The 15,020-nt window shown below is 40.7% G+C and overlaps 1 protein-coding gene across 1 annotated transcript in view; it reads left to right on the forward strand.

Annotated features, from left to right (window-relative positions):
• DENND1A (DENN/MADD domain containing 1A) overlaps positions 1–15,020 on the forward strand; it is a 184,049-nt gene that overhangs the window by 165,279 nt on the left and 3,750 nt on the right. Inside the window, 2 exon segments of the mRNA XM_009998932.1 lie at positions 1,623–1,682; positions 6,183–6,271. Of these exon segments, the coding sequence (XP_009997234.1) occupies positions 1,623–1,682; positions 6,183–6,271 (149 nt within the window).

Here is a 15,020-nt window from a genome sequence, read left to right on the forward strand (position 1 = left end):
CAGCAGGGCTAATGGCAGCCACCTCAGCTTGCCACCCTGTCACTTCTTTGTTCTCTTTGTTTTCATATTTGCTTTCTTGGAAAATGCAGAGGAAAGCTGTCACAGGGAATCACTCTGGCCTCAGCTCTCCATCCCATGTGTCTTTTTTTGTTTCCTTTTTTTCCCTCATCCACCCCAAAAAGCTGAGCCAAATACATGCTTGCAGGCAGGCAGTCCTTCATTCACAACCAGAAGAAATGAACCAATGGATTCAACAGTAGAATTTAATGGGAAATTTGTAAGATAAGTCTGAAGAGATGGAAGAGAATGCAAATGTTGTGGAAACAGGTAGGCTGGAGTTTACTATTACACAGTGTGATGATAGTTGGGGAGCAATGTCTGCAGTCTAGACTAAAGACTGTGCTAGAAGGAAGTTAGGAACTGCTGAGGTATGAATCTGGAATACCTTTTGCAGAGAAATACAGTAATCTGTGTAAGCTTTCTTCTTCTGTCTGAAGAAGGCAGCTCCCACTGCCAGGTCCTGCTCCTCCTTTGTACAGCTGAGAGAGTTTTACCTGTGGAAGGGGCAGTGGGGAAGCTGGGGGCAGTGTTGGGGCTGGGACAGTGATGCAGTTGTGTCATCTGGGTAAGCAGGCATTGAGGGATATTCCCTGTACTCCTCAGTGAGAGATCTTCTCTCTTGAAGTGCTGGTGTGTGTACACAGGCTGCCACAGAAAGGACATCGGCTTTGATCTTGTTCTCAATATCAAAGTTGTGCTTCAGGTTGGTTTTATTTAGAATCTTGTTAATTGCCAGTGGATTCCTTGTCTAACAGGCAATACCTTGAGATGCCATCTGTGTGAAGAGTTGTGCTGCTGGCTCAGTCAAAGGCAACCAGACTGGAATAGCTCCAGTACTGCTACAAAGCTATGAGTTGGGCAACTGCTGATTTAAAAAATGAGAGACAAAAATAGGCATCTTAATGCACTGTTCTGTCTTCATTAGAGCTATTGGGGATGGAGCTTTTAATTTTCTTTACAATTACAGTACACATTTTGCTCTAGGCAATGCATTTAAACCTTGATCCAGTACGGTGTCTAAACATGGGCTTATCTTTAATTGTATTAAAAGTTTAATTGATGTAAGGTTTCTTCCCATGCTCTTAAATGTCTTTGCTGGTTTGAAGGCTTTACCGGAAGTTTTCACAAGCATTAAAATTACTCATGAGATTTTAGTGAAAGCTTTTTTGAATATCCTGCTTTGCAGGATTCTTTCTATGTGCATAAACGTTGTCTAGAACACTTGGACCTGGAGGTCCAAGAATCCCCCTTGAGCGTCTTTGTTGTCTCAGTAAATTTTGGATGGTCTGGAGTGCTGATGGTGCTGCCATTATGGTTTTAGATAAGCTGAGTTTAGCCTACCTCAAGAGGCAAGTACAGCTCCCTTTGCTGTTGTAGCACTTGACAGAGCGTGAGATCTGTCACTGTTTGGGGGGTAGTGGAGAGACAAAACCTACATTTTGTGAGGTGAGTATGAAGCTACGGTAAATCAGGTGTTGTCATCCATTCATACTGCTTTTGCCACAAAACCAGAGGTATTTTCGTCTAGGTGACTGTTTAATTTAGTTTCCACTTTGATACAGCAGCAAAGACTCCGTCCACCTCGGCCACCGCCTCCAAAGATACAACGTTCATCTAGGCCCGTGAGTAGCTGGTAGTTTTGTTTCACTGCCACAGCTTAACCCTGCCTGAACTCCGCTCTCAGTAGCGTTACTAAACCTTGGTAGTTTGGATTGTCAAACTTTGCAAAAAAGCAATGTGTGAATTATGCTCCTAAACTCCCTTCTTCTCTGCTGCGGCACAGCCCTGGGACCTGCATTTATTCTGCTTTTCTTTGACGAGTTCTGCAGCTTTCAGTCAGTTCTGCAGGTAACTGATGCTGTTGTTGCAACATTTGTGTTTACTTTTGCGGTGATTTCTGAAAAACTCTTGCTAGGCTGGTATAAGTTTTTAGCCAGTGAGCTTTTGAAGACTTGCACTAAACTCAAATATGAAAGGAAGCAGAAGTTGAAGAGAAAGTTTATATTCTCTGCAAGTTATGCTTTAAATTAATTTGGGACACTTAATTTTTCTCAATGGAATAGAAGAAGTAAACAAAGTTTGTATTCGGGCAGTAGAAGATTAGTACCACATTATGGATGACATACATATATGCTTCATGTTCATTTAAAATCCTAGCTGGGACTTCATGTAATTAGATAGTATAAAAAATGTAGGCACAGCATGTTGGCCAGAGCAAGTGACTTTTCCATAGAACAACAGAGAAATTACTTTCAGTGCAATACCTATAGTGTATTAGGCAGGAATACCTGATCTCAGCAGTTTTTCATTCAAAACACTAACTGTAGGACAATTGTTACATACTAACTATGCCAGATGGCTTTAAAACTGGAAACTCTGGTGGATCTGCACCAGTGATTTTTTTTTTTTCCCCGCCAGTAGTACAGGAAAGTGTTATCAGTTTGGAAGAGGTGTTGTTCTAGAAACAGCCTTGGAAGTTGCTTATTTTTATCCAGCGCTTTGTTTTATGAATATAATTGCTCCAAAAGGCAAACAGATCTTACTCCTTGCTTCCTTATACACACATGTACATGCATAAGAAAGAGAGATGCAAGTTTTCAAATCTAATCTTGCTAAAACTTGTTAAAAACATGTTTTGGATGAGCAGGCAACTAGTTAACAAGTGCATTCGGGTGTGTGTTAACATTTGATCTTTGGTGCATGTTCCTGTGTTACATTTCAATAGCATGTTGTTTCTTTTCCTCCCCCTTTTTAACTCTGGGTGTTTAGCTTAACAGAGTAATTTTTATGGATTCCTACTCTTTAGTATTTCTATTTTTTGTGTTTAAAAGGTAGCATTGACTATGCTTGTGTGTGTTCTCTTAAATGTAATTGATCTGGGAGGGTCTCCTAAATCTTGTACTAGGACCAAACTTTCCAGGGTACCGTGGGGTTCCCACAGTGCTCCACAGCCCTTTTGTTTTGTGTTTGGCAGGTGGATGAGGACACAGTGCGATTCCTCTGTGCAGAAGTTGCTAAACAGTGTTGTTCAGATTTAGTAATTTATTACATCAAAGTCCTACTAAGACTGTTTAATCTCCCAGCTGTAGTACATTAATAGTCCTCACTGTAATGTGTTTATGTCAACTGTCTTTGCTCCCAACGTGATTGGTAAAAGGTTGGGAATGTAATAATAAAAGCTCCTGTTGCATTCATCTAGCTGTGTCAATAAGTGGAACAGAAATGATTCATTCATCAAGAGGAAATTCAAGATAAATGTAAATTATTATAATCACTCCCCAAAATATGCTTGTACTAAATATACATAAATTTGTTGTTGTTCAGAATGGTTATTTGACTTTTAATAGTTGAAACACATTTTTGTGTGTGTAAATAATACTTTGTGCAGGCTGCTTTTCCCTCTCTCAGTCTTGGCATGTATTACAGAGGTGGGTATCAGCAAGTAATTTAGCCTTTTACAGCAAGCACCAAATGAGGAGACCAGGTCCTCTTCCAGTGAAGTCCACATAATCACAATTCTTGAGAAATACTTGCTGTTTGCAGGGTGTATCTACTATGAGGAGGAAACCATGGGCACTGGTCCTTGCAATGAGTCATTACTAACAGTAAAAACAAAAACACAAACCAAAGGAAGGTTAAAGAAGCAGAACAGACGTGTTCTTTACATTCTGCTGTATTGGAAATGAGTTGTGATATTATGAAAGAGAGAGAGAGGACTGTTGCTTATAATTAATAGAGATCTGTTTAGATTAATGCTGGCTATTTGGAAACTTCATTCAATTAGAAAAAGTTAAAATACAGTAATTGCGCATAAAGTTGATGGGGACAGTAACCAGCACATTTAACCCTTCTGTACTGGATGTTTATTCATTTGGTTGTGTGCTCATATAATTGGATTTCTTACATACTTTTGCATTTGATAAGCATTTAACCTTGCCTGTTTGGCTACGTGAGGCTCAAAATGCAGCAAGGAATTAGCTTGATTCCTGGCTTTTCCCTGCAGTCCCCCATGAACAATGCTCTAAATCCTACTTAGCATCTCACCCTACACTGAACTGGTCTGGTGGCCCCCTGCAGCCATCCAAAACTCTCATCTCTCTCCCTCATCACCATCACTCCCCCAGAGTACCACCTAAAAGGTGAAAGTGTTCACAGCATGATGACAAGCCAGCTTTACACATCATCTTCCAGCTCAGATTTAATTACACACGTTTCTTTCTTCCTCTCCTTTTCTCTTTCTCCTTCTTGCTCTCTTCTCCCCCCGCTTCCTCTTGTCTCTCTCCCCTCTCTCCTGCACGCACTCGCTCTCTCTGGCTTGCACTGGGTCTCTCTTGCTCTCTCTCTCTCTGTTTTATCAGCCCTAATGAAGCAGTATTCTTCATCGATCCTGCTGATTGCCAGCCCATTCCTTTTGTTTGTTGGCACTGAGCCATTCAGCCGCACTCTGACAGCTCAGCTCGTCTAATTAGCTCTGTTGTTCTTTTCCCCATGTTTCACCACATTGCAAGTTCAGTTGAAGTTGCCACAAACTTAATCCTTCTATTCCTGCCATAAATTCACATTCCTAAGCCATCTTTATTGTGGAGAGGAGCAGCCTTGTGTGGGGACTGATCTCCAAGACCTTAACATCTGACCTTTTTATAAGCCCTTCTTCCTAAGAAATAGTGGCTGTACATCTCTGGATTTCTTCATCATATCTGCTGTACACCATTGCCTTTGAAATGAAAATTCAATACCATAATCCTTCTGCTGTCTTCTGCATACTGTTGTGTAGTACAGCAACACTGCACACGATTCAGTGGCTTTTGCTAGGCAAGAAAATTAGAGATTTATGTACCAGGGAGGGTGGGAGTAAGGCCAGAAACACCCCACTCCCCAGCAATGACAATGTTAGGAAAAAAAAAAGTGTCAACAAAAGCTTGCAGAGGTGGGGGAAATCTGCATCTATTTGTCATGGCAAATAAATGTATTAGCTATGCAGAGTGAGTGCTGAGGTGTGGGCCTTTACCAGCCTCCTTTGCATTGTGGCTGTTAAGGGAGCACCAGCTCAGGGAGGTCAGAAGTTGAGTTGTGTTCCTAACTTTATTTGAGGGCCTTGGGGATTTCTGTGGAAACCAGCATTCAGCTAAGCCAACAAATCACACAACATTTCAGGTAAGGTAGTACTCCCATAAAAAGTGGAAAGCCTGTTTGTGCAGCCTGACCCTGATGCTGCAAATGTTCATTCCCACATTGGACTCCAAGGGGTAAGTTCATCAGCAGGTTTACTCAGTGGTGCAGGCTGGTACATGCATAAACTTTGCCTTCTGTGATGTGAAGGTTGTTTGCCTGTTGAGTTAATGCAAGTAGATTAGGCTTGATTTCTGATCACTGAAAGGTGATGGATATGTTATTTAATATTAGATTGGCATCAACATCATCTTCCACAGAAAAGCTTGAATGTTACTGTGTACAACAAAAGATACACTAGTGTAACATTAGGGATGGCAGTGATAGCATGTCTAGGAAGAGTTTGTCTTGAGATGCTGAAGAGAAGCAAATTTGCAATGGCGAGTAAGTTTTTTTCATGTTACAGCATTTATCCTAAGTACAACTTTTTCAGTGTGTCCTTGCACAGGAGTCCTCACTTGAAAAGCTGGGTTCCTGTGAACAAGTGGACAAAAGGATCATGATGTCAGTGCTGCACTCCACTTTCCAACATAATGTGCAGCAACACAGAGGATTTTGGAGTTTTCTCTCTCGACTAACTATACAAAGGGAAACTCACAATTAGGGATTTTTTATCAGAAATATAGCCTGTACCAAACAGGACAGTAGAACAGAATTTTGTTGTTTTTCTAACAGCTAACAGTCAGTGACAAGCATCTATATTTCTTATATTATTCAAAAACCTGTGGGTTTTTTTGTACTTAGGCAAGTTGTGGGTCCCTGTAGTTTATATTCATACTCTATTCATTTGCAACATTGTTGTGTCACATAAAATGAAGACGTGTAAAAGCAATTCTGAATGGAGGATGCCTGTAAGAAAACATCGACTATGCATATTTTGTTATTTATGTCTGGTGTTTGCCCAACTTCTGAAGTGTTTGATGAAATACCTTCTGTGTGTGTGTATGTAACAGGTTCGCCCACCAAGACCTCATGTTGTTAAGAGACCCAGGAGCAATATTGCTGTGGAAGGACGAAGGACTTCAGTCTCCAGTCCAGAACAGTGAGTACTTGGTTGCTCTGCTGCTCTCTGATGGTGTCACCACACAGTGCATTCAGAATTGGAACTAGCCAAAGGAGAAATTAAAAAATACTACAGATAGTATTTTAGCTAACAAAAAAAACTAGTTTTTTAATTCCTGGAACATTTTAGAGGAAGTTTGAAAAAGTAAGAAACCCAGGTTTACTTATTAGAAAATTATGTTTTGCCAAGTTAGACATAATCAGATTAGCCTGGTTAGTGAAAGTTTTCAGGTTTTGGAGTTTTGTTCTTTTCTGCGTTGTTTTGAAATACACTTTAATTTAAAATTGGTAGCTACAGCCCTGCAGATCCACTGTTCTTGCCAGACTGTACCTGGAAGATACAGAATTGTTTGTTTTATAGTGACAAAACTAAGGGTTGTGTCTTGTGTGTTAGAGTCCTGTTAACAGAAGGTCTGTAATGAGCTCTATAGTGAAGTCTTGTGGAGCTGAAAGGTCTTGCATTGTACTAGCAAATTTATCATCTCTTTAGATTTGACCATGACGTAAACAGGGGTGATGAATTAAGTAAGTTGTACTGTTGTAGTTTACCGCTAGTGCATAAAATGTGTTGGTTTCCAGCATCTCTTGTTCCTACAAACAGTATATTCTGTCACCTCTGAGAGATTTTTTTTCAGATAGCTTCATGAATGTCACATTTAAAATAATTTTCAAAAAGAAGACAGTACTGTGTATTGTTGCAGATATTCTTAATGCCTTGTCATAGTTGAGTTAAACAATGGGCCATCAAGTGAAATATCTAAACAGAGAAAGGATACATTGAACTTTATACCAACATAACCCAGAAAACACTATTGTGTGTGACAAGTACACGTGTAGGCTGCATCAATATGCATTTTTTATTTTAAATTATTTGGATTCTTCAGAGTGCATCTACCAACTGTGCAGAAGTACAGAAGATTCAACAGCACTGAGTTCTGACTGGAGACAGAGGCTGCTGTTAGCTGCACTTATGAAGGGTGGGAAAAAGCAGGTTGCCTCCTCTCAGTTCAGAATTTGGCAATCTTAAGAACTGTGCATTTTGCCTGGGGCAGTTGATGTTAGAAAAAGGTGTTGTCAGAAATGTGGCTAGAGTAGGGACAGACCTGCTTGGCACTCCAGAGGAAACAACTCAGCAGTGAGGTAAGAACTGCAGGCAGCAGAGCCAGTATTCACTTCCCAAGTCATTGAACAAGGTTTAACTGGTATTGCACGCATTTGAAGCATCTTTGATGCTGTCCTTCAACAGGGTTTCCAAAGTTTTCCGTATGTCCAGCATTGTGGCAGTGCAGCCTAAGCATAGGAAGTCCCTGGAACTGCTCACAGATGCAGGCAAGACTGGAGGGCTGCAGATGGTTGCACTGATTCCGTGCAGTTCAGATCTCCCTGCAGCACACGGTGACACTCACATCTTAGCCACCCCACATGGTTTATGTCCCAGCCTGTGCCTGCTTTATCATCAAATGCTTTAGCTGATGTCCAAGATTACAGGATATTTGCTGCATCTGAAGGTACTAAAATCCCATAAAAAGAAAAATGGTTTGTTTCTTCTAACAGCCCTTTTTCCCACCTCTGTACCAGTCTCTGTCACCACTATTGGAGGGGAAAAGTGCTTGGCTAACTTTCTCCCAGCCACTCTAGGATGGGGAGATATTCTGACTTTCAGCTAAAATGAATTATCGCTTTTAAAATCTATAGAATTATTTATCCATTTTATAGTGGAATTTGGTTGCCCTCTTGTGGAACAGATTGAACATCCTGCAGAAGGGCTTGTGCTGTCACAGGATGGTAGATGTCCCTATTTTTTTTTAAAGTTTTTTTATTAATATTCAATATGATGACCTGTTGTATAGAAGTGAAGGATAATGGAGTCAATTTAACCATTATGTGTGTTTTGTATGAAAGATTATGCGTATTTGGATTCAAAAGCTGCTTGACATATCAGTGTGGCTTCCTACTAACATGTATTTTCAGTTCCAGCCAGTATCAGACAGAAATAAACATAAACATGACTGGTGAAACATAACTTCTACTAGTGCTAGTGACACATTGAAGCAAACCATTAACTGGGCATCCCTTGAGGTGTTAGATCTATCAATGCATTTCTTATGATATTAGGGAATTTGTATCTTCAGTAGCATGAGGTAATTTTGTTAATGTGTGGAAAAGAAAGTTGTTTGGGGAACATAAATGCTCGTTTTCTAATCAGTCTTCAGTTAACACAAGGCAGGCAGGAGAAGTGACTTAATAGAACACCCGGGATTATTGCTTGTGTCTGGTGTTAAATCATCACATTTAAAAGAACCGGTAGAAGAACTGTTGTTTCCCCCATCAGAATTTTCAGTGGCTTTTTTTTCTATTTCAATAGAAAGTGGGTTTTTTTACAATTGAATCAATAATTCAAGGTTTGCGATGTTTATTAATCTTTACAAAATTGTAATTAAATTTAAAATTTTAAATTTGTTTTAAAAATTTTTAGTTATAAGGTAACAGGAAGAATTTGTAGATGAGAGCTCAGAAAATGCTGAATTACCACCTGGGGCGATCCTAGACACGTGGGACCTGCCTCCTTAAACACAAATTAGTTGTTCACAGAAATAAGATGTTCATTTTTAACAGCTAGGCAGTTTTTCGAGAGCTCTCTTTTACACCCCAGCAAGATTTCCTATTAAATGTAGAATAGGCTTCCTGAGTGCTCTAGGGTCTGTCTTCTGTAAGTACCAGCTAGCTGGCTTCCAGGGCATGCAGAGCAGGAGGAAATTAAAATAGGAAATCAGAGGGTCAGGCTCACAATTAACAGCATGTCAAAAGGCTCTTGGGCTGCCTAAACCCATGTCAGTGCTCCAGCTGAGCTAATGGCTTTCCCTCATATCCCATGAATGAAAATAGGCTGCAGTGCAATAGTGTGTTATTACACTGCATTTAGTATCAAGTCAGCATGATGGCTGTGTTAAATGATACAGGCTTATTAAAGCACATTAAATTCCAGTTATTGTAACCAGGCTCTCAGAGGTCTGCCACACAGAATGGTAAAGGTTTTCCATGGTATCACTGCAAGCAGAGATCTCTACTTGGGGAGAAAGCTAAGCCAGCAAGTACGTGGGTGAACAAGGGTGGCTGGAATTAGATGGCACTGCTGGCTGTAGCAGACAAGACTCACTGTTTATGGCCTTGGGAAGGGAAGCTGGATACAAGGAAGGTGGTGCCGAGAAAGCAGATGCCCAGCAAAGGGACAGCAAGTGGAAAAGAAACATAGGGAGAGCAGTCTGACATTGAGCAGGCCTGGCCAAACAGGGACTGTAGCACAGGCAGGCAGGGCTGCCCTTTGGGGACCCTGGTCTTCCTGGCTTTCCCATCCTTCCAGTATGGTGGATTACAAAAAACTTTAGTTTTGGGGCTGGTTTTTGCTGTCTGCTTCAGAGTGAGCCTACAGAATGTTTGCAGATTGCCTTTCTACAGGCATACAGTGTCTGCAGGGGAAATGGAGAATCTTGGCATGAGTAGTAGAACAAAAATGGGGAATGACTTTGTAGAACCTCGCATCTCGATATCTCAGAGCACACAGAGATGTCATCCAGTTTGTTCCCAATTTCAATTCTTTGTTAATATTTCCAGCTTTCTAGGAAATTTCTTAAAAGTTCATAAAAGCTGTAAACAGTTAGTTACCTGCCTTTACTGGGTGTAGTGATCACAAGCTGTTGTGTTTTTTTACCTAGTGAGATGACTTGTGATATGAATGTTTTTCTTGTTTTAATATAAAATATCCCTTTGGTTTATGTTATTTTTCTGGAAATAGTCTGTACTACACAACAGTATGCAGAAGACAGCAGAAGGATTATGGTATTGAATTTTCATTTCAAAGGCAATGGTGGAAAAAGTCCTCCTACGAACATTCACAGTGTACAAAGTGACACTTTAAAATCAATTTGATATTTTAATATTTCTGTTAGCTCACATTTGGGTGTGCTGAGTATTTGGAATATGCAGGAAGGAATTCCAGTGGTAGGTCTGTGCTTTGTTCAGATTGAATAGTTACTAGGTAATCCCCTCAGTCCCAAGTCTCCTATTTCATACTGGCAAGAAAAAGCTCATGCATCCAAATCCCTCTTCATTTTACTGTCTAAGAGGGACAAATTCCTTCATTCCCTAGAGCTGCTATATTGCTCGTATTTAAAAAACTGTATTTTTTTAAAAGCCTCCCTCAAATTTGGAAAGCACTTTTTAGGAGAATAATGACTACAAGGCCCTAGTACCCCTTTTGTACCATAATCTCGAACATCAAGAAAAAGCAACACAAAACAATACACATATTTAATTTTCTCTTAACCAAAATATCTTCTAGAGTCATTACAGAGCTCTCCTTATTAATTCCCATACCCTGTGCCCACATTTTCTGTATATATATATTTTTCTATCTCAAGTACATTTAGGTGTCAATTAAATTTGAAATATCTACATTTGTCAGCATTTCATTTTTGGCCAGTGTGATGTGCTGCTGATTTGTCCATGCATCCTGACACATGAAAAAAGCTCCTGAGATGCAGATCTTCCTCATTAAAAAAGAAGCCCCCGCTGCCATGGCGCGCGGCGCCGCGGAGCACAGCCCCGGCTTTATTGCGCTGTGTTTCTGACATGATATTTAAAAAGGAACAGCCACGGCTGTCAGTACTGTCATATGCTGGTGCTAACTGAAGACATGTTAAACTAAACATTAGAAAGAGATCAGCAAGTCATCTGCATGATAACTCAGCTAAGAGATTAGGTAGGCAGGAGCTGGTGCAGTCATGTGGAGATGATGAGGGTTGGAGCTGTGACGGACACATCCTTTTTTCCATCTACGACTGCAGCAGCGCCTGCCTTGTAGCCGGGCTTGCTGTGACCTGCCTTTTCAGAGACAGCTCTTTGTGTGTGAAAGCCCAGCAAGTGGTGGGTGGCAGGCTGCAGGAGAGTTGCCGAATTGGGTTAATGAGGGAATAGGCACTTTTTTTGGATTCTACTGCCTCCAGCTAATAAAAAATTTAAACTCGGACAATTTTAGAGCGTTCAGCCCTTATCTTGGACCAGAATCTCTCACAGAGTGCAACTTAAGTGCTGTCTTTTTTCTAATTATGAGATCCCACTTTTATTTAAGGAGTCTTGCAACAGCAGCAAAACGATGCATATTAACTTGCTATATATTTAATCTTATTTGCACTGGAGTGCAATTGATGATCTAGCCAACATGATCCTGTCTTCTTCATAATTTGTACCCAGTTGATTTAATATATGCACAGAGACACAATGCATTTGAATTTAGCATAATCTGAAGACAAACAAAAGGTACCAGAGGCAATGTTCTAAGGGCAGCTGCACCCATACACTTGTTACATGCAGTGACCAAACATGTAGTTTACCAGCAAGATGTGTGAAAATTCAATATTACTCTTGATTTCTGAAAAGAATTTTAGATTTTCTGGAATAATGTTAAGTGGTTATTTACTTTCCTAAGGCCTTTTTTTTAATGTAAATTCAAGTTTTTGGAGAACAGTCACTTTCTTAAAAAAAATTTACAAAAAAAAAGAAATTTAAAAACAATGTTATAGAAAATATTTCCTCATTCAGTGGCACCACCTCCCTTTCTCTGGATGCCTGTTAAAGCAGGAGAGAGGAAAAGAACAGCTATGCAACAGCTTTAATTGGAGTACTACAGACCATGATTTAACCCTATCAGCTACATCCACTGCCAACACTATTTTAGACTTCATATTAATTAGCTCTGACCTGATTGTGAATAAACATTTATTCACAGTGGCAGCTCAGGCCCTCTTGAGCTGTTGGTTGCAATGTCCAACTTCTCTTTTTCTGACCTAATCTTTTCAGGCTGATTTTCACAACTCTGTAGTTATTTAGTGATTGAGAGAGAAGCACTGAAGGACTGGAGGCTGGTGATGAATTCAGGTGCCTCTAGAGATAGGTTGTTAGTATGTCTATACTATAAAGGCAACAAATCCCATTTTTTCTGTCCAAGCTTTTGGTCCTGTTCTGATTTCAGCGAGTCCTTCTGCATAGTGCTGTGACACATCTGCCTTGCTCTGCAGTGCTCAGGGGTGATCCTGCTTCTACTTACACTGGAATTGCAGTTGTTATTCTGGACCTCAGTAGCAGCAAGATGAGGCTCCCATCTCAGTTGTGTGTTGCTTTGTGTCATTCACCATGATTGGGTTTAGTACAATGACCAGGATGTTATCAGTGATACGTGGTTGATGAAATGAGGAAGTTTATGAAGAGACCTCATTTGGATGGCTAGAAACAATGTTTGCTTTTATGATCCTTGTGGCTTCATTTCCATTGTCCTGGTGATTTGGGGAAGGAAGGAGCCCTGTGAATGATATTCTCTAGCAACATCTATCAGTGTTCATCAACCCCTTGTTTGGTCCATAAGACACATAAAGGTGGTTTATAATGCCAGTTAAAAGATGTTTTCTTAGGTTTTTTCATTTCCATTCATGCACACTTTGATATACTGGAACAGAACTGAAATGGGGAGAATAAATAAGAAAAATAACTGCTAAAATTGAGTACATTTTATTATAAATGCATGTAGTTTTGGTGCCTCTACACAAAGTTCTCCCTGACTTTTAGTAGATTGAAAAGCAATGGGCTGTGGTGTAGAGGCCTCTTGATTAGTACTGGTACATCCAAACATGCTGCTACTGCTTTCAGTTACTTGTGAAGCATTTGTCTTAATATTTAATTGGTGAGAATATATTTTCTATAAGCTTTTTTGCCATCCAGAGCTTCAGTGTTTCAGAGGAGAATGAGGAGTGGCCTTTAGTTCATTCTTTGCTAACAATTAGGATATTTTAGCATTACAAATGAGGCAATATTTGTCAATATTTTCTTCATACTCTTCAACTCCAGTGTATTTCTGCTTAAGTACTCTGCTCCTGTACTCTTTCCTCTTCTACTAAAGCTGATAGTGCATTTAATTGTTTTAAGCAGTGATAGCCATTTCTGAATTTGCTCCAGTGGAAACAGTGAATCTTAGAGGCTTCTACTTTATGCAGGAGGCAGGAATTTACTGGGTTTTTGGTTAAAATGAACTGAAGCATCTGATAGCTGTAACAAATAATAGGGGGAAAATGTACATAAATTCAGAAAGCTTTTATCCCCCAGTCAGTGTATGTTTACACAGACCTCTAGGCCTGCACAGTTAATTTTACATTCACGACATTTAAGCATTGTCTTCATTAGGTACAAGAGCAAATCCTGGAGATAGGACCTCTTGTGTATAAAATGAAAGATGACTAGTATGTTTTTGTCAAAAGACTGATGCGGTGGTTTTGGTGGTGCTTGGGGTATTTTATTTTGGGGTAGTTTTTTGTGTGGTTGGTTTGTATGTTTTTAATTACAGCTGAGGTCTGTTTCAGAGACACATCTGATTTTAAGAAGTTTTCATCTGAAAGGATTTTTGTTCCACTGCTAACAAATTCATGGGTGTGACTGCAGGTCTCTGTGCCCTTCTGACCAGACAGCACCTGGACATTTTTAGAAGAGTTGTGTTTTCTGCCTGCTCTTTGCAGTCAGTCATGTTCAGATATAACTTACAAGCCTTCAAATCACTTGGTTTCTTTCTCCTCTGGAGCTTTGAATGTGACAACTTGGTAACTTCCTTTTCTCTTCCTGTTTCCCTCAGCCTTGTAAAGCCCATGCGACACTATACAGTCTTCCTCTCTGAGGACTCTTCTGATGCTGCATTTCAGCAGAAGGATCCTGTCTCTGGCTTCTCTGAAAACTTTTTCTTCTCTGCTCCTTTTGAATGGTCTATCCTTTATTCTTTCATTGTCTTTGAACAGTGGTGTTTGCATTGGTTAGGATGCCTGCTCCTGTACTTGGAATTTTGGGAATGCTCCTGCGGTCTGTACGGCACTTGGTGAATGTTCAGCACTTCTGCTTGTGTGTGTGGACACTGAGCATGCAAAGCCTCCCCCTGCATGAAGCACCACACAGCCGCACTTAGCTCGGCACTGTACATGGGCTGGAGCTCTGTGGGATGTCACCTTTCCATCTGCCCTTTGTTCCAACATGCTGCTTCTGTTCCTGTCCAGATCTTCTGCCATTCTTCCCAGTGCAGTGCTGGTTGTGTGTTTTGGATTGTCCTGTGAGCTGTTTCAGAACAGTTACCAGCTGGTTCTAGTTTCACTTGCTTGATCCTAGCCTCTCTGCTCTGGCAAGTACCAGGTCCTCAGTGACACTGGGAGTTGTCAGGTAGGTGTCCTCTGAGGGTTTGTGTACAGTACCACCTGAAATTGTACAAGGAACAGGAAGCAGCTTGTTGGATTTTACTCACAGGATTATTTGTATCCAGCTTCTTAATTTGTAAATTGTCAATTCCCAAACCTCTGTAATTCAGTCTTGCCTAGTTTTGAATTCTGGTACTAAACAGCTCAGCCATATTGCAGCTACTGGGCTGCCAGAGCTGTATGTTTCAGCTGCAGGATTGTGCCTCCTGCCCAAGGTGCCTGTGTTGGGGAACAAGTGTTGCCTGTCAGTTCCTGTTTGCCTGGCCAGGCTTCCTTGGGCCCTGGGAGAGGCTGGATGCAGGTGTGTTAGACCAGGCTGGAGAAAGAGGCTGCCAGTTTGATAGTGGAGTCTCCAGTTGCTAAAGTTGTTTGCTGCAGAAGGCAGGTTCAGAGACTGACAGGGAGGGCAGGTGGCTACAGGCAGGTGGGCTTGGGGACAGACAGAGCGGT

This window comes from Chaetura pelagica, unplaced genomic scaffold, assembly GCF_000747805.2.
Source record: "Chaetura pelagica isolate M959 unplaced genomic scaffold, ChaPel_1.0 scaffold405, whole genome shotgun sequence".
In the NCBI taxonomy this organism is placed as follows: domain Eukaryota; kingdom Metazoa; phylum Chordata; class Aves; order Apodiformes; family Apodidae; genus Chaetura; species Chaetura pelagica.